At 40.9% G+C, this 20,774-nt stretch overlaps 1 protein-coding gene across 1 annotated transcript in view; it reads left to right on the top strand.

Moving 5' to 3' along the window:
• The window catches only part of WDR11 (WD repeat domain 11), a 53,950-nt gene that overhangs the window by 15,618 nt on the left and 17,558 nt on the right, over positions 1-20,774 (top strand). The window contains exons 8-16 of the mRNA XM_081863644.1: positions 73-268; positions 1,091-1,194; positions 1,376-1,552; positions 3,283-3,367; positions 14,469-14,575; positions 17,598-17,673; positions 18,595-18,703; positions 19,026-19,150; positions 19,920-20,067. Coding sequence (XP_081719770.1) covers positions 73-268; positions 1,091-1,194; positions 1,376-1,552; positions 3,283-3,367; positions 14,469-14,575; positions 17,598-17,673; positions 18,595-18,703; positions 19,026-19,150; positions 19,920-20,067 — 1,127 coding nt within the window. The remainder of the gene's footprint in view (positions 1-72; positions 269-1,090; positions 1,195-1,375; positions 1,553-3,282; positions 3,368-14,468; positions 14,576-17,597; positions 17,674-18,594; positions 18,704-19,025; positions 19,151-19,919; positions 20,068-20,774) is intronic.

Genomic DNA, 20,774 nt, shown 5'->3' with positions numbered 1-20,774 from the left:
CAAGAGCCCAGTGGTTGCTGCTTTTGACTGAAAGCTGTGCGTATCTGATATCTCATGTTTTGACATTTGCAGAACCTGACCCCATTCAGGAGCTGGTCTATGACTTACGAAGTCAGTGTGATGCCATCAGAGTTACCAAGACCGTTCGCCCCTTCACTATGGTGTGCTGTCCTGTGAATGAAAATTCTGCAGCTCTCATAGTCAGTGATGGTAGAGTAATGATATGGGAGCTGAAGTCCACCATTTCAGGCCAAAGTCAACGGACTAGGTAACCTTACTGAATGTTCAGGGGTTTTTTTTTAATTAGTAGTTTAAACACAAGGAATCCGTGGACTTGACAATGCTGCTTCATTTCTAATGTTTATAACCATGTTGTTTAGTACAACTTTCTACAACAAAGGTTGTTGTTCAGCAAAGCTGCCATTTAAAATGAGCAGCCAGATGACTATGGCTAATAGGGACGTGGCATACATAACGTCTGACAAGACTTGTATACGATTTATACTAATGTTGTGTGTATTAAGCCACAATTAATAGGCTTATTGCACCTGTGTGATATAGCATGGGTTGTCATCTTGTTTCATGTATTGTTCTTGGTAATTGTGGTGCTGTCTTCTCTCACCTTCAAAATCAGTGTTGACATAAAATACGCTCCCTCATTCTTAAAAGATCCCAGTTAGCTCCTCAATATCATTCCATCAATTTAAATAGGCATGATCATAACAAGCTATGTCTGCACAGAGGACAAACTTGTATATAGCAGAGAGGTGCAGCATGTTGATGTCATCTGTACATGAGGCACTCTAAGGGATCTCAGTTGACACAGAATGGGGAAACCAGCCATTAATTGCAACAGTGCAGTAATGTGCTGTGTTTTACTCTTGCCCCTGGACATGAATGCCATTTGTTTCATGAAGGAATACCATCAGGGTGGGGGACTAATCAGTTGTTAATTCCAGACACAGAGAATCAAGGATGCTCCTTTTTGTAGAAAAGGAACCTTTCTGCATAGGTCATCCTGGATTCTGTTTGGTGGTCAGGCTAAAAGAAGGTTGCATTCTTCAGTTTTATTGTAATTGTCTTTTTGCAGCAATTCAACTGCATCACCTTTGTACTCGCCAGTCTCATTCTGTGGAATACCTGTTGGGGCATCTCAGAATAAACTTCCAGACCTGTCACTGGATAGTATGATAGGTAAGAGTATGTGAGCCATAACAGTCTTCTATATTTTACTTCAGCTTTGGTAACTAATTTAGTTTACTATAGTACTCTAAAGCAAAAAGCTGTGTTTCACAGTTTTGAGATTGGTAATTGCTTATGGCCAAATCATGCATCATGAAACCTATTTTGCTTTTTCTGTTATATTGTACATCAGGGCAAGGCACACTTTCTACTGAAGAGCAACAAAAAAGTTACTGTTTGCAAGAAGTGCATTTAAAGTTCCTGCTAACGGGGCTTCTTTCAGGACTCCCTTTGCCTCCCTTTGCTATCCGCATGTGCCCACCTCTCACCACAAAAAACTTAAAACAGTATCAGCCTCTCCTTGCTGTCGGTAAGTGTCTTAAACAGTACAGTTGAATATATTGCTCAGTTTGACTTTTTGCAGTGATACGTTTGTATGATAAACTGTGTGTCAGTCTGGGGACTATTGCTGTCTGAAATAGCATGCCCTTGAGTTGCTTGAATTACTTCCCAGAATAAATGCTGTCTTAAAAGAGAGATGAAAAGTTTTTCCTGTTCTTAGATATTCCTGCCATATATATTATTAATTTTGTGATTTGTATCCCATTTGAAGACAAACGTTTAGTGTGGCTAAAAATGCATTTTCCCACTCATTAAAATACAAAATGCTAAAAGAGCAGTGAATTTAAACGACCCCAGCTAAATACCTGCTTAACTCTGGCTCCAAAATGCCAATCAGCACATTAAGTCCTGGCTTATATTTTAATACAATGCATTCTTAAAACTGGTTTAGTGAGGTATTTAAATGCATCTTCTGAAAGCAATTAATGGATTCAGTGTATAATGGCTGACCTGATCCCATGCTATGTGAAGAAATCCAAATTGTGCCCACTCAGATCTTGTCATGGCTTGTCTTAGTTTTTACACAGCACAATAGATTTTTGAAGGTTCAGTACTGACGCAAGTTGAAGTTTGATGCTTACTGTGGCAAGTTTCGCACTGACTTTTTAAAGGAAGCATTTATGTATGAAATGAGTCCTAAGTTCAATGCATTCATTCTGCTTGTGTAATGACAAGGGTAATAAATCAAAATCAGTCTATCAGGATTCTGCCTTGAAGGTTACTTATGGTCTGGCACCCTCCCCACTTGAATATACAGTGGTACCTCAGTTTTTGAATGTCTTGAAAGTTGAACGTTTCAGTTTTCAGTTTGAACCTAGGTTTTCGAACGTTTTGGAAGTCGAGTGGTCTTCTCTTCCGGAACAGATTATGCTCGAAAACCGAGGTACCACTGTATAAAGTCTGTCCACTTGGATTATCTTCTACCCAACTACCTACCCAAGTGCTACTATTTATGAAGTATACCTTCAGCCTTGCGAGAAAAAAGGCTGCAAAAGTCACTTGCCTACTAAGAGGCCAGTACCTTGTGTTTTAGTATTGGCTGTGGAAAAGGACAGGCTCCTTTCTCCATGGGCAACATGGAAGCCCAGGCTGGTAGTGGTGTTAGCAGCCTGGTTAAAGAAAGCAGGGGAGCTTCTACCAAATGAGCAGACAGAAAAATCTGTCCCTCCACTGCCAGCCTGCTTCATTTCTTCGTTTGGTTGCAGATGAATGGACTTTCCTTCCTTCACGGCCGGTGTAGAAATGTAGTTGGCTGGTGGAGGGGTTGTGGAACATTCTGTCTCTCTTCCGGTAGCTCATTGAATTTCCATGCTTGCTGCAGAGAAGGAGAAGCTCCTTCCCCCTGGCCTCCTTGGACGCTACCTTTGCTAGCATAGGAGTGAGAGTGGCCCATTTCACTTCTACTGCGCTACCCACTTTCCTCCATGGAAGTAGTCTATGTAGCCTATGGCTACCCAGTGAGCTCTTACACTCAAGGCTAGTGTACTTACCAGTGGATTGGGCCTAAGGTTGTGGGTGGGTAATGTAAAACCTGCCTAGCAATCTAATCCATCACTTGAGGATGAGTGACTAAAGGAAACTGTGTGGAAAAATAAGTATAAAAGATTCACTTTTGTGGTGGGGAGGGCAACAAAGTTGATTTTAAAATGTCAATGTGATTTCTGTAAATTTTGCAAATATTCAATTGACTCCTTGCAGGAACAAGCAATGGCTCGGTCCTGGTGTATAACCTTACCAGTGGGCTCCTACACAAAGAGTTAAGCATTCATTCCTGCGAAGTCAAGTGAGTTTCTTTAAATAGTTGCTGATTTTCTGGAGAAAGGAAGATTAAAGTGTTTAATGTTCTATAAGCAATGCTGGCATTTGGCTTAATCATAAACTAGTATGCAGGAAGATTGTTCAATAGGGTGGTTTTCTTTTGCAAATAGAGCCATAGTTCTGTGAAAACTGTTCTGCTTTATAAATATTTGAATTGGTAACTAGTGTGTGTGTGTGTGTGTGTTGATCAAGGCTGAACACAAGCCTTTGTGTCCCTAGACATTGCAGCATAGAGAATTTCTGCCTAATGTGAGTCTGATTACGGCTATATTTATAAGGACCATACTATGTGCGAGGCGGTTCCACAATTCTTCCTCCTGACTGCGTTTTGTATTAAACAAAAGCCCCAAATGGCCATGGAAGTCTGAAAAGCGGAATGGAGGACCACCAGCTATGGGAAGACCATGGACTGCTGAACTCCTAACTCTCATCCCACTGCTTGTCCTGTGTCTTTGTTCCTTGTGGGAAGGGGAGACAGACATGATAATTAGGAAAAGGGTTGCACAGTCCTTCAAACCTGCTGACAGTCCTTCACCATTGATCTTAGGCTTACGTGGCTGCTTATTTATTTAAAATTAAAACTTCAGGATATGGAATAATAAAATGGCTGTTACAAGTAACTTGGTTGCTTCGACTCTTGTGACATATTTCATTGCAGATCAATCTGTCCACGGAGTCTTACTTTTGTGCTACAACTGCCTTTACAAGGAGATATACAGTTATGAGATGCTGCCCCTAGGTAACAATTCAAGAGGATACAGTCTCATGCTCAGCATGTTTTGTGAGCATCTCAGTGAAATCTGAAACTAGAGTAAACCAGACTTGTTGCAAAGCCTCCAGAAGTTACTAGCCTGGAAACATTTGTACCCTCCTCCTTTTTACTCAAAAGATTCCCCTTCATTTTTCCCCCATGGGTGCCGCTCTCATTATTACCAGGAAGTGGTGCCTTTCTGCTTCTCTTTCCCCTGCCCCCCCCCCCCCCCGTTTTTAATAATGGCACACCCACCAAAGGGAAGTGCTGTTGGAGACAGTTCAAGCTGCCTGAGCCAGTCCTTCACCCAGAGTATTTCTGGGCCCACACCTTGGACCCAGAAGCTGGTCCACCTGGCAAAGCAGTTCAGTTTCCACCTGCTTTGCCAGCCTATTCAGCTTCTATATACCTACCGCCTGAGGAGGAGATGAATCCACTTCCTTTGTAGCCAGTATAGTCATTGATCTGGCTGGCAAAGCAGAGCTGTGCTCCTGCTTCACTCACCTGCATGGAACTCCTGGTCAGAGTCAAGACAGAAATAAACAAGCATGCAGTTTGAATATACAATTACTCATTTGTACTTGAAGCACCAGGTGTTTGGTCACAGATATGCGGAGCTGATTGAAGAGACTACTGGTCTCTTGTACCTACATGGGGTTCTTTTTTAAAAAAACAAAACAAAACTTACCACTACCTTTCAGGATGTGGTATGCTGGAAAAGAAATGTCTGTGACAAACATTATTTCTGTTATCTATGCACAGATATAGCACAGTTGGTTCTGATAATGCTTTTTTCCAGGCTACAAACAAATCAGAAAGTGGTTTATGCAATACAGTACAACATGACATTTATGCGTGGCACGTGGCAGACCAAATTGCTTTGGCTTATATCACTGATAAAGACATCAAAACACAAGAAGCAGTTAACTAGAAGTGGGTGATCATGAAAATCTGCTGTGAGCTTTATTGCCAAGTTCATATAGAGGATTTCTATTGCACACAGCAGTGTCTAGGGAAAAGAGTATTTGCTTTTAATCTTTGTCTAATTTCTTTTTTCTTCCATCATGTGCTACTGTAACTTTGATATTCTGTTGCTTAGCTTTCTGAGTCTTTTGAATCCTGCCATGTTTTATATTAATATTGGAACATTTAATGCTTTAAACATTAGTGCTAATATTTCCCCAAAGTTAATTTTAAAACTATTTAAAATGCCTTATCTCATTGCAGTTTGAAAAGTGTCTTACATAATTTTATATGCTTCACTTTAAGCATAATTATACTTTCATCTTTTTCTCAGTTTAATAATTGATAATGTTAGTTTGGGCATTGGAAAAGCCCAATCTTAAATGCAATCAAGTATTAAAAAATGTTTTGAACATTTTAGATTTTAAATTAAATTTAACCGAAATTTGCACGTGGCCCATAACTATTGGGACTACCCAATAGTGCATGAAATAAAAATATTTTTGTAATGATGGACAGAAGAGTGACAAAATGCAACTCAATTTTACATTTTCTATCTACAAAACCAAGGAACCTATTCATTATTAATTGTTCTGTTTTATATATGAAGTAAACAAAATATATTCTGTTTGGGGAAGTAAGTTATTATTATTCTTGTATATAGGTTCTAAAATTATGGATATTTTGAAAGGTAAAGGGTAAGAGTTTGAAAGCATACCAGTGCAAGTAGATAAATAGGTACCGCTGTGGCGGGAAGGTAAACGGCGTTTCTGTACACTCTGGCACTCGTCATGGTGTTGCATTGTGCCAGAAGCAGTTTAGTCATGCTGGCCACATGACCCAGAAAGCTGTCTGTGGACAAACGCCAACTCCCTCGGATATTTTGAAATATATTTGTCAGTAAGCATTGTGGGACTGATTTACAAATGAGTGCCTGCAGAATCAAATAGAGTAAACTCCCAAGTGTGAACAGTGTGGGTATGTGGACATAGTCAGCAACCATTTCCTTGCTTAAAAAAAAAATAAAAATCTGCTGTATTTCCAAATTGCTCAGGCACTGTTTGTGCTCACACCAGTTTTATCCTAGCAACAATCCTGCAATGTAGATTAGAGTAGATTAGGCATGGCCAAACTTGGCCCTCCAGATGTTGTGGGACTACAGTCATACCTTGGGTTGAAGTAGCTTCGGGATAAGTATTTTCGGGTTGCGGTCTGTGGCGACCCGGAAGTAATGGAGTGCGTTACTTCATGGTTTCACCGCTCACGCATGCGCAGACGGTCAAAATGACGTCACGTGCACTCACGGAAGCGGCGAATCGCAGCATATGCAGACACGGGTTGCGTTCGCTTCTGGATGTGAATGGGGCTCCGGAACGGATCCTGTTCACATCCAGAGGTACCACTGTATAACTCCCACCATCCCTAGCTAACAGGACCAGTGGTCGGGGATGATGGGAATTGTAGTCCCAAAACATCTGGAGGGCCAAGGTTGGCCATGCCTGGAGTAGACTAAGAAAAAGTGAATGGCTTAGGGTTACTCAGTGAGTATCTTGCTCTTCCAGAAGGTATTCATCTAAATGGGCACCAGCTTGGTGATATCCAGAAATTGGGGATTACAGTTCCCATCAGCCCCAGCCAGCATGATGAGGGATGACTGGAGTTGTTGTAGTTCAAAACATTTGGATGGCAGCACCTCAGCTAGTCCTGCTCTAAAGCTCTGTGGGACTTTACTGAATGCATTGAGGGATGTGTTTGTGCATGAAGGTGCTCATTAGAACAAGCAGGTGTGTATCAGAACTGCTGAACTGATAAGCAACAATTTTAAAATAGCAAGGTGGAGGGGAAGGAGAGCCTAGCAGTTATTTCTCTTCTACAGGCCACATTTCCTCACAGAGGCTGTATGAATTTAATATTAAAGAGTGACTTGAGTAGGTTGCCTTGGGTTAGTCAGAAGTCAAGAAGTTGCAAAATTCAATATCTTTCTATTCCATAGTTAAAGTGGCTGTTACAAATTGCACTGTATATAAAAATACATGAGCCTTGCACTAAAGAAATAGGTGCAGTTCATAAAACTGGTGTTCTGTGACTACTAATTGCATCCAATGAGAGGTAGGTAGTTTTTTATGCCAACTTATCTGAAAAATGGCAATATTCCAGTAATAGATTGCTCTTGCATTAATGCTGGAACATTTGCTCTGATTTAATGCAGTGAACAAATTTCTTGCACCTTTATTCAAAGGACATTAGCGGGGAAAGGCTTTATCAAGCATTTATAAGCAGAAGTACACTTGACTCCCAATGCTTCTAAGTGGCTTTCCCCCCATCAGCATGAAACTATATTTCTCTCTCTGTGTGTGTTGTGTTTAGATGTAGCAGAATAGCCCAGAATTCCAGAACAAAAAGATTCTTCTCCCCAGGACTCAGATAATAAGGAGAGGACAAAAATGGGTAATGGGTTTTGTGTGTTGGAGACTTTTTTAGTGGATTTTGTCCACAATTAAGAATATTTGTGCCATAAATCTTAATCCTGTACCTTATATTGTACAATTGAGTACAATAAAGTGTGTAAATGTTGTTGATAAGCAGCAGTCCCGTGCACAGCGGAATGATGAGGAGTACGTGCACATACTCTAAATTTCTTTATTTACACTTCAAAGCTGGTATGTTACAGAAAAACATCTTGCCTCTGCCGGAGCAGAGAAAAGCATCCTCTCTCCTCTAAAGCACGGAGAGAATAACACACACTGAACTGCAAAGGACAGTGAAAAACAGGAAACCAGTGTACGTCACATCCAGTCTCCCTTTCCCGTGGGAAAACCCAACAGTACGCTGACTGTGGAATGTAAACACCTGTCTTGTGACAAGCACTTCGCTGCACAGTGAAGAGAGCAGAAACCAACATCTGGTAGCAGAGGATCCTCCCCCTTTCTGTGAACATCACTGGGCAGCGTGTTCGTACAATATCAGTACAAACCCAACTTCTGCACATAGTTACAGTGTTGATCCCTTGATACAATCTTGGACAATACATCAGCAGGAATTTCATTACCTGGCATATAGGACACCGTTACGAGTCCCTTTTGAATACGTTCCCTAGCATGTTGCAACTTCAATTGCAAGTGCTTCGTGCTTTGCTTACAACCTTCAGAGTTCAGCAAAGCTAAACATGCTTTGTTGTCCTGGTAAACCTGGATTGGACATTTGACAGGAATTTTCATGTCTTTGCACAATTGTAACAACCATTCACAATCTTTAAGTGAATAAGACAGTGCATTCAGTTCAGCTTCACAAGTACTTAAGCTAACTGTTGTTTGCTTCTTGCATGACCAATCAAATAGACCCTGATTGTACATATAGCAAACTCCAGACGTACTTTTCCTGTCTGTAGTGTCACTTCCAAAACTTGCATCTGCAAATATTTCAAGACCACCAGACTTCTGATTGTTAAATCTCAGTCTGTAATGCATAGTGCCTTTCAAATACCGCGCTATGCGTTTCAGAGCTTTCCAATCCTTAACAGTAGGATTGTTGACTTGTCTGCTTAGCAAATTACAGCTAACAGCAATGTCTGGTCTTGAACATCTGGCAATGAAATTTAGCTTGCCTAGCACACTTCTGTACAGTGTAGTGTCAGAAAATGCTTCTTCAGTGTCATCTACCTGATAACCTGTTGTCATCGGTGTGTCTACAGGGTTAGCATCCATCAGGTTCAGTTTGCTTAACACATCAGCAATTTTCCGTGACTGGTGTACTAGAATGTTACCATCTTGATCTCTCTCTATTTCCAGAGATAGATAGTTGTTTACCTCACCAAGATCTTTCATGTCAAAGTGCTCTTTCAGTTGAGCTAGGGCATTATTGTACATTGTGACATCCTTCCAAAAGAATAAAAGATCATCAACATAAAACAAACAATACAGTTTCTTTTGCCCCTCCTCTTTGACAAATACACATGGATCAGCTTTCCCTTGCTTAAAACCTAGAGAAAACAATACTTCAGTGAGTTTTGTGTGCCAACACCGTGCACTTTGTTTGAGACCATAAAGGGACTTCTTCAGAGCACAAACAAATCCCTGTTTTACCTGTACGCCATCAGGTGGAAGCATATAAAGTGATTCATCTAGAGATCCGTACAGAAAAGCTGTATTTACATCATGGTGACTAATGTGTAGATTCTCCTCTGCAGCTAGCTTGAACATAAGCCTAATGCTCTCATACCTCACTGTGGGTGAGTAGGTCTCGTGATAGTCTTCACCTGGTACTTGTGCAAAACCTCTGGCTACCAATCTGGCTTTGTGTCTGACTATCTTGCCATTTTGATCAGTCTTCGCTTTGAAGACCCATTTGCTTCCAAGCAATTTCATTCCTGGAACTACTGGAACTAGGTCCCATGTTTTGTTCCTTTCCAAGGAATCAAGCTCAGCCTTCATTGCATTTAACCATGGCTCAGCTTCCTTTGAATCCAAATCCTGGATTTCTTGGAAACTTGAAGGTTCAAATACCTTCTTGGAGCTTTTAACAGCTGTTACTGCTATCTTAGCAAATTCATCAGCAAATCTCTTTGGAAGTCTGCCTTTTGTGGCTCTTTGTGACCTGCGAATTAGCCGTAGGTCTTCAACACTTTCCTCTTCCTTCTTGGGAGAAAAGTGGCCTATTGTGAACAATGGTTCTTCCAATTCTTGATCAGAGCTTTCAGAGGGTCGCATAGAGGCTTTCGCACTCTTGAAATCCTCTGAATCACCCGATTCAGTTTCAGACTCAGAATCAGAACCTTCATCAGTGGGTGCGGGTTGTTGCGGTTGCTTTTGACTATCCTCAGTCTCATCACTGTCTTCAGGATAACATTGGAAAATTCCCACATTCTCCCCCCACTTGGCATTGTACTCAACACTTCTTGTGAGCTTAATTGCCTTTGAGTCAGTCATCATTATTCTGTAAGAACCTTTCTGATAACCTAGAAAGATACCATGCAATCCACGCTTGTCTAACTTGGAGTTTTGTGGTGAGTGAACCCACATGTCAGAACCAAAAATTTTCATGTGTTTGATGTATGGCTTCTTGCCAAACATCTTCTCATACGGGGTACAACCAATCGCTGAAGATAACCTGCGATTATAACTGTAAGTGAAACATGAGAGAGCTTCGGCCCAATAACTCTCTGGAAGATTGGCATCATGCAGCAAGGTTTTTAACCCTTGAAGCAATGTCTGATTTGCTCGTTCCGCAAGTCCATTCTGCCATGGCGAGCGAGGACTAGACAAATCGTGTTGAATTCCTTTCTCAGTCAGAAAAGCTTCAAACTGCTGAGAAGTGAATTCTCCCCCGCGATCACTGAAAAGAGTCTTTACCTTCTTACCATGCACATTTTCCAACCAAGCACAGAATTCCTTGAACCTAGGAAAAGCCTCTGATTTCTGCTTGAGATTGTACACATAAATATACCTGGAAAATGCATCAATGAGAACCATGAAGTACCTGTTTCCTCCCAAAGAGGGCGCTAGTGGTCCAACCAAATCAGCATGAACAATTTGGTATGGTTCTGTAGCTTGCCTACTAGACACCTTACCTTTCGCAGCCATTTTCACCTTGTTTGCTGCGCATGCCTTGCACTTCATGTGGTACCTGCAGGGTTTAATAGTCATACCTTCAACCAAGGCAGGCATCTTAGATACTGCCTCAAAATGCAAATGACCAAATTTTCTATGAAAATCATGAATACATTCTGCATGCAAACTTTTGTTAGAACCTGCAATGCAACAAGTGTCATCCTGCACAACATCATCATAATACAAAACATACAAACGATCAACATATTCAGCATACAATACATAATCATTTTTCTTTGTGATGATGCACCTTTTGTTCTTAAAGGAAACGTCAATATTCCGCTCATTCAGCTGTCCAACGCTGAGCAGATTATGTTTGGCATCCGGCACATAAAGCACATTCTGTATCGATAAGTCCAAACTGTGAAGAACAACAGTTCCGTAGCCTTTACTGGGGATTGTGTGGTCATCCGCCTGGTGAATCGCACCTTCCTGCGGTGTAAAAGACACGAACAGTCGCTTATCGTTGCACATGTGGTGCGTCGCTGCTGAATCAACCACGAAGAAAGATCTAGACGTCTTCTGGACCTCTGCAACTTTTGGAGTGAAGCGTGAGACCATTGCCTTGTGCTGCGTTGTCCTGGACACCGGACCTTTGCCTTTGCCTCGGCCTTTTCCACGCGATGAGCTTTCGCTGCGCTGCTCTGTCTTGGCCCTGGGATATTTGCATTCCCTTTTCATATGGCCTAGACGTCCACACGAGTAGCATTTCACTGCCTTCAAAGCTTTGGCGCCATCTGGTGGTTCCACTGCACTATGGGATGACGTCTGTGAAGTCTCCCTCTTACCCATGCAGCTAGCACCCCGCCGGTCTGCTTCATTCAGAATCACGGCAGTAACATAGTCCACTGTCAGCTGAGCAGTAGGCTGTACAGCAATCTGAGTCGCAACAGACTCCCAACCTGAACCCAAAGATTGTAGTATCATGAAGGAATACACAGCCTCTGGAAAGTTGAGTCCTCTCTGTTGCAGCTCATGTCTCAGATTCTGCATCTCCATCAGATGTATACGCACATCTCCACCTTCAGCAAGAGCCATATTATGCAGCTTGTTAAAGTAAAACATAGTGGATCCAGCTTCTGTCCTCAAGTGAGCCTCTCTCAAAGCGTCCCAAATTTGTCTGGCTGAGGTCTTATCACGCAATAGACAGAGCTCTTCTGGGGATACTATCAATGTAAGAGTTCCCCTTGCTTTGGAATCTTTAGCTTCCCATGCATCTGTAACTGGAGCTGGGGGGGTGTCTGTAATAACTTCAAACAGACCCTCTTTCCGCAGAATAGCCTCTGCATAGAGAACCCAGTCCGCATAGTTATTCTTATTGAGCTTAGGAATCCCACAAGCATCCTGAAGGGCCATCATGACTCTGGCATTAGCCTTCTGCGTCATGTCTGCTGCTTTAAATCATGCTGCTTTATACAAGCTGCGTCTGTGCTGCTTCATTCCAAAGGCAAGTTCAAAACAGCCTCTGCCTGTGAGCCTGTGCCACTCTGCTTATCTGCAGCTGCTTCAAACCTTATTCCAAAGGCAAGTTCAAAAGGAAAGTTCTAAAGTGCTTTCTCTCTGCTGCCATAAATAGTGCTGCGTCATTATTTTCTGCAGCTGCTTTACTCCAAGAGCACTTTTAAAAGTTACTTTCGATTTCCCCGCATAGTAACTTTGCCCGGCAAACGGCTTTAAAAGTTCAAAGTCCAGCCATAAAGCCATTAATTAGAAGCTGGCAGGCTGCCCGGAGCAGTAGCACATACCTCATCAATCATCTTGACGCGCAGAGCAGATTCCTTTCCGATCTGTCCCCCTGCATTCCGATCCTTTGCCGGCACTCCGATTCGACTTCTGGAGCCCATTCTTAAGATGACTGCGTTTTTCTGGGCCCGGAACCAAATGTTGTTGATAAGCAGCAGTCCCGTGCACAGCGGAATGATGAGGAGTACGTGCTACATACTCTAAATTTCTTTATTTACACTTCAAAGCTGGTATGTTACAGAAAAACATCTTGCCTCTGCCGGAGCAGAGAAAAGCATCCTCTCTCCTCTAAAGCACGGAGAGAATAACACACACTGAACTGCAAAGGACAGTGAAAAACAGGAAACCAGTGTACGTCACATCCAGTCTCCCTTTCCCGTGGGAAAACCCAACAGTACGCTGACTGTGGAATGTAAACACCTGTCTTGTGACAAGCACTTCGCTGCACAGTGAAGAGAGCAGAAACCAACAGTACAATAGAGTACACTCGTCTTAACACATCAATGCATCTAAATTCTCAGTGGGTTAAGAGTAAATCATTAAGATCACAATCTCAAGTATGTTTACTTAGGACTCAAGACAGTGCCATACACTGATTACTGTGGGGAATGAGTGTGTCAACCTGCATCTAGGAACACCTAAACACTGGATTGTGGAACACTGCATTGTGGGAAACCTAAAATGACCATGGTGTGTCCTACTGCAATTTGTAAAGGTCTGGTTTCAGCATCATAGGAAGCTTCCTTATCCCGAGATGTGTAGAGCCGTTGACACAATTGCACTTAAGTGGCTTTGACATCACTGTGGAGTGTGCAGGCTGGTTCTCTAGTGAGCTGCATGCCGTGAATCAGGGGGGCTGATGCCTACAGGTCTGGTGGAGTTAACATTTGTCTGAACCTGACTTAATATAGAGGAGAGAACATTATCACGCCTATCATGTGGTGACGGTTCTCATCACCCTGGAGTCAGAGTCCTCATTTTCAGGGGATGAGGGCAAGGACTCTGAAGCTGAAAGAGAAGGGCATACAGGGCCACCCCCAAAAGCATGTCCGCTGGATCACCCATTAGTTCCTGTGCCCTGCCCTGAGAATGCAGTGTTGGCATCTGCAGAACATCTGTTTGAAGCCACTGGGAGCTGTCATTGGATTTGGAGCAAGGTGACATCAATATGCAGGAGATGCCCAGCTCATCTCTCCCTCCCATCGTAATCAGGAGAGGTGGTTTGAGTGCTAGATGGTGCTTGGAAGTGGACCAGAAGTAGAATTCTCCTAAGACAAGTGTTAGTATGTTCAGAGTTCTTAGCTCAAGAGGTGGGGAAATGGCCTGTTCTGGGGTTTCACTGTCCTGGAAGGAGCTGGTCCATATCTTGGCTGGGTTTCCATTTAGAACTCCCATCCTCCTGTTTTTTCAAAAGCAGCTGCACAGATTGCTAGTTTGTTTCTGGGCCTAATTCAAGGTGCTGAAAGCCCCAAAAGACTTTGGCTTGAATTCAACACCTGGTCCCGCTAGTGGAAGTCCACTCAAGCACTTCACCTAGCGCAACGGGGCATTCCCCCACTCTCTTTCCCAGTGCCTACCCCCATTTGGCCCCATTTGACATCAGGAGAACCATCAGAAGAGCACATGGGAGGAGGATTGGGGAGATGGTTCACTTGGGCAAGCAAAACACTTGCACTGCTAGACCATTTGTAACAGCAAAATGTTGAATTCCTCCCTTGGGCCTCAAATATCTGAAAGACTGCCTCCTTCTTTTCCATTTCAAGGGAAGGGCAAGCGGAATATACTGTAATTATTTTTTAAAAAGTAATTAAGTTTGTCTGACATACATTTAATGTTTCCAATTTGAGTGCTATGCAGTCCTCTATAATAATCTGTTGTATCCTCCCACACACACCCCTGCAGCATGCAATTGGAGCCATATTTTCCCCACTCCATTAATCTGCAGCATTTCCTACAAATTCAGATAGTTCGCATAATGTGTTCTATATATTCTACTCCGGCAGGGGCATTGAGTGGACAAGCTTGAGTGGCTTCCTTTCCTTTGCCACATCGACTCCTAATAATCTGGGGCAGGTGAGAAACGAGCTGCAGTTGGTTGATCTTCCCACAGGTAAATATATTGTGAAGCATAACTGTTGATGACAAGATAGGTGAGAAGTGATACCTGTGTAATGTAGGTTTTTTTGCAGACTCCTATCGGTTGGCTTCATCTCCATTATAAAGACAGGAGTGGAATAACTGAGGAAGGTGGCTAACGTAACTATTTTGAACTCTGAATTCAAAACATTTTAGACCATGATAGCTCAGCAAGCCCCACACTCATTTCGTGAATCATCTTCAGGGCATAAAGGAGAAGAAGTGTCTATGTCAGCAAAGGGTTGAATACTATTACAACTGCATATATTTTAGCTTCAACACCAATTCATACAGCACTAGGTTATAATTCCAGCTAACTCAGTAGTTTTCATACTTTATGCAGTCTTGTCTTCATTCTAAATTTACTATATTTGCTGTATTTTCAACATCTCCCATTGGAGATAGCCCATTTCTCTGCATAACTTGAAGGCAATTGCCTGTGGCCGCGAGGAATGCGTAGTGCGACTCTTTCCTTCTACCAGTCTTGAAATGATTTTAGTTTACAGTTTGGACAGGGGTTTCCAATGCCTTCAACTTGGTTTACTATATGCAAATAGTATATATTAATCTGTACATGTTTTTAAATTTGAATCAGTTGGTTGAAGGAAATGGGATTTGTTCAGTTTCTATCGCAAGAATTGAAGTGTTTTGATATTTATGGCAATATCTCTTCAGATAAAGGGAAAATGTGCCATGTTTAGGCAATTTTAAAAATACTTTGAACTATAGCTGGAAGTATTCAAAAAATAAAATCAGTTATGTACACTCAATATATTCTTAGATATTTAGAAAATGTAGTTTTTGCTGTAAGTTGGGTAATTAGCCCAACCAATGAACATCATGGCTGAGCTAGATTCTATGTTCAAAAAATAATGATTTAGCCACACCACCACACTGGTTTTCATACTGATGATATAAACTTAGCAGCCCTGTGCAAACCCCATTGAAATGAATTGTGATGGCTGGGACAATGCCTTCCATCTTCTTCGTTTTCTTAGCAACTTGGTAGAATATGCTTGCTAGTAACAAACTTCACACTATATTGTGATTACTGCAGCACGTTCAGCATATTTCTCAATTTCAAAAATGTTACCCAGATGGATTATGTTTTTAAAACATTCATACTGTTTTATAACTATGAGCTATAATGAAAGAATGTTGGTGAGTAAATGAAAATACTGGATCAGTTCATTTTCCTCCACAGGCAGTCTGCTATTGCTGCTTCCTGTGATGTTCTCACTAAGTAAAGAAATCTGCCACTGATAGGAAAAACAATTTTAGAAATGGCTAACGAAATGGAAATGTCCTTTCCATTTTCTGAAATAGCTTTCCCACAGTTTTTTAAATATACAATTCTATACTATTTAATATGGGGTTTGTGCAGAGGTAAGGGCAGCAAAAATAAGATTGTAATGATTTGGAAAATCTGTTCCTATTCAAGTAAGCATATTTTTTGACATTGTGCTAGTATCCTTCTATTAAACATAGGCTGTGAATATATCCAATACTTATTGTCTTGCGTAGGAACCATGTAGTTGGAAATGATCTAACAGATCATGTATCCAGCCTCCAGTAGTACCACAAATTATCTTCACCTTAAATTATCTTCAATAGATGCTCATCTAATCCTTACCATAGGGCTTTAAAAAAAAATTAAGCACAAACAAGCAAAACTAAAAATATGCAAATACTTTAAAGGGACAATTATAGGATCAGTACATATAACCACTCCTGCCAGCCTAGCAGTTCGAAAGCATGTTCCAGCGGGAAGGTAAATGGCATTTCTGTGTGCTGCTCTGGTTCTCCAGAAGCGGCTTAGTCATGCTGGCCACATGACCCGGAAGCTGTATGCCAGCTCCCTCGGCCAGTAAAGCGAGATGAGCACCGCAACCCCAAAGTCGGCCACGACTGGACCTAATGGTCAGGGGTCCCTTTACCTTTACAGATAACCACAATTGATACAGAGGTCATTTAAGATAACCAAATTTCTCTCACTTATGCAGAACCAGAAGAATATGCCACTATATGGCATTATAATATTCCGGGACTTTTGTGGCAGTGGAAAATTTTAAATTATGAGAGGGTTTTCTGAAATAGCTATTGTCTATCTGTTCTTTTACCAGAGTTTGATGTGCAAGTCCTTTAGGTCTTTCCATTTTTGTTAAGTTGAAATATGAGCTGCTGTCAGTAGCCAGGTTGCTAAATCTTTCAGGTATTGAGTACCCGCATGCCCATTCCATAAATTCTACAAAGCAAGTTCAGGAGACATTATAATATTGGTTTTACAGATTTTAGTCATTTCCTTATAGGCATCAGACCTAAATTTAGAGACCTCTGGACATTCCAAGATAAATAGCAGAAGATTTAGGTGAGATTGATTGAAAAGCAGCACAGAAATATAATCAATTAATCATTCACATGAATCACAAAGCAGCTTACAAACAATAAGTAACCAGTTATACCTTCAGAAATCCAGTCTTGCCTCCCTGGGGCATTTGAAGTCTTTTGTAGCTTCCTTGGGAAATTTCTGCAACTTGCAGTACCTATTACAATAGTTTGCACAAATAAGGCACATTAGAGACTTCAGGTGTTGTGCTGATTGTTCCGTTTCTGTAACTTGAAACTGATTGAGTTAGCACAACATCAGCGAGAGATCGTTGGAAAGTCTTAAATCAAAAAGGCTTGGAGAACGGTGGTAAATTGCAGATTGAAATCAGAGTTTCCATCCTTGTGTAAAGCAGAGGAAAATTGGGTTTGTATAATTGAATGGCTTGGAGCCAGCATTATAGTAATGCTTCATGCTCAATATCCATATTACAAAATGCTAGCATAATGTGTTTGCGTGGGCAGCAGAGACTCTACGTGCAGTTGAGTGCTGAGAAGAAAAAGTAATATGATCACTGTGATTAAATAAATAGCATTTGATATGTCAATTACAGTGGCTTTGCTTGTGGTTGCTACTTTACATCTTTTTTCCTGTATCTCTTGCGTCTTAGGTAGAAGCATTGCATTTCGTGGCGAACGAGGCAGTGATGAACCAGCCATTGAAATGATAAAGGTGTCTCACTTGAAGTAAGCAGATTGGCCAGGAAAAGTTGATGTGTTGAATTGTGCTAGAATAATCCAGTACCTACAGTGCATTTCTTTCTGTAGGAGGAAGGCAGTTGAAGAAACGTTATTGAAATATTGAGCAAACAAATCCAAATGTACTGTTGAAGAACTTGGTTGTGTGCCACTCAAATACATTAGGCTTTTCTTCAGTGCTATGCTTATGAACTAGGACAGGGAGTTATTGCTGTAATATTATACCAATCTTCCCCCTTTTCCATTTCTCCCAGAAGCAGTTCAGACATTATTTCGAGTTGCTTCCTGCACTGGTAGCAAGCTAGTATCTCCTTTCAAGGGGGAAGATCTGAAACCAGGAAGATCAAGTATTTTCTAAAGACTGGAGTAAATTTGTAAACAGTTAAAGTCTTTGGCAGGGATGTAATGACACTTGTAATGTGGAATTATTTATGGTAATTATGGTTATATAATAGATGGATAATGGTAGAAGATGCAGCAAATTTAAATTTAAATATAGAACCCATGGAGGGAGGGAAGGAGATCTGAACGTTCGAAAGAACCTTGTATTTTAATGTTTGAAATGGTTTTGTTTTATATGTATAAAATTATCAAAAACTCAATAATACATATATGTGTGTGTGTGTGTGTGTGTGTGTGTGTCTGTCTCCTTTCAAGGTTGGAATTACAGCCTATGCAATCACTCCCTGACTCTTCCTCCTCTTTCCATTAAACATATGCAATTTTTGAAAACGTTGACATCCTGAAAAAAGTTTTGTTTTGTTTTTTAACCAAGGAGCGTGGGATCAATGCTTGTTGCAGCAACCATGCTTTGTGCAGCTCCCATTCAGTTCAATAGCACTTCTAGGCTACTAGGAAATTCTCTTATATATGTATAATGCTGTAAATAGCTTCTTTTTAAAATTTCAGACAGTATTTGGCAGTAGTATTTAAAGACAAACCTCTGGAATTATGGGATATCAGGACTTGTACTCTTCTCAGAGAAATGTCAAAGAACTTCCCTACAATTACTGCTTTGGTAAGGAATGAATTCAGTCAGCTTCTCATCAAATAACTAATTCTTACATACCTTCTTGCTTTCAGAATGGTGTCTGTCTACTAATGCTAGAAGCCTTTCACCCTAGGTGGTTGGACTAGATGACTCTATAGGTTTCTCCCAACTCTACAATTCTGTGATTCTCCCAATGTAAACAGCCAGTAAGGAAATGGGACTTGACTTGCATATTGTTAGCTTTCATAGCATTTTTTAAAATCTCTCTCATGCATGTAACACTGAATCTAATTTAGGGTTGGTAAATAATATCTTAAGATGTGAACAGTCATGACTTCTGTTCTTCCAGGAATGGTCGCCTTCTCACAACTTGAAGAGCTTAAGAAAAAAGCAGCTTGCAGCCCGCGAAGCTATGGCCCGGCAAACAGTGGTATCAGATACAGAACAGAGCAGTTTGGAGTCATCGATGATCAGGTGTCAACACTATTCTCAATTAAAAACCACACCAAGCTTCTCCTTTGAGTATTTGTTTTCTTGCCAAGAATGCATTGCATTAGCACTGCATTTTGGATTTACAGACATTTATCAATGTTGTAATTTAAATGGGCTGACCTTTAAGAATCTTTGTACAGTGAAAGTAACAGTAGGTGGCAAAGCATGTGTCAGAATCTGATGCCCTGCATTACTGTAGCATGTAAATTGAAGCCCTGCATGTGTGAAAGAGATTATATGAATAGATCAGCTTCACTTTAATTTGTTGGTTTTATCATGGGCCTCCAGACCATGCCCTGGAACTAGGGACCAGAAACTGAAGGCGGTTGTTTCTTGCCTCCTTTAAGCTAATTGTATTTGATTCTTTATGTTGCTTTCATTAATAGACTACTTAGGGTGGAATTCAACATTGCCCTGAGTTGATAATTCTGTCTGGCAAACAGAAGTGCGTGCACTGATTGAACTATTTCCTCTCCCCCACATGCACTGTTTTGGGGGTTCACTTGACCTTCCAGAGCAATATCTGGGGATGGCATGCAAGCAAGGAGAGGGGGGCAAGGACTACTAGGACCTCTTGTGCTGGCTTCTGTTTGTGCTGCTTATAATGGCAATGTTTGAATTAAGATACAGCTTTTTTCTAATTACACAATACATATACGTACAGTATGTTTTCATTTAATAGTGTAAGTGTAATTTGAGTGAATCTGATCATTTTGAAAATAAAAATCACCAGTTGGCTTCTCTTTCAAAGCTTATTGCAGGAAGCTGAGAGTAAATCGGAGCTGAGCCAGAACATTTCTGCCCGGGAACACTTCGTGTTTACAGATACTGATGGACAAGTTTATCATTTGACAGTAGAAGGGAATTCTGTCAAAGACAGTGCAAGAATTCCTCCTGATGTAAGTTCAGTGCTATATTTCTAACTTTTTATTCCTTTTATAGATTTTTACAAAACGGCTTCCAACAACATACAGCAAAAAGTACCAATTCTTTTTTTCCCTTTCTTTTTTTAAACAGTAAACTTTATTAGTATTTTCCACACAACAAAAAACGAAAAATAAAAAATAACAATACACAAAAACATAAATATGAAAAACAAATCCAAATCTTACAAATTAATAGTATAAACACTTAAAAGGAAAACAAACGTTGACTTCCACCAATCCCACAGCACCTCCTTTACCTCTCTTCCTGTTTTCCTTATCATCTCGATCCTAGCATCTAAATATATATCCCTCTTTCTTATCCTTTCACTTCACAAGGTTATTCCAGACTCAGCCAGACTTCTGTCCTCGAACCTTGTCTTTTAAGGTATTCATTTAGGCACTCCGATTCCTTTTTCACTACACTTTTTGGTTTTTGTCTTATTATATCTGTCAGTTTGGCTAATTCTAAGTATTCTGAAAGCTTACATAACCATGCTTCCCTAGTGGGTAACTGATTCCCTTTCCAATACTTAGCCACCAGAATTCTTGCTGCAGACGTTGCGTATAAGAAAAATTTAGTTTTATCTTTTGGGACATCATCGTTTAATATTCATAAAAGGAATGCCTCTGGCCTTTTACTGTATGATATTCTTAGTATTTTCTTTATTTCTTCATGGATC

The sequence above is a fragment of the Podarcis erhardii genome, assembly GCF_964252035.2.
Source record: "Podarcis erhardii genome assembly, chromosome: 5".
Classification (NCBI taxonomy): domain Eukaryota; kingdom Metazoa; phylum Chordata; class Lepidosauria; order Squamata; family Lacertidae; genus Podarcis; species Podarcis erhardii.
The sequence above is the reverse complement of the archived record's forward strand: the minus strand, read 5'-3'. Positions and strand labels throughout refer to the sequence as shown.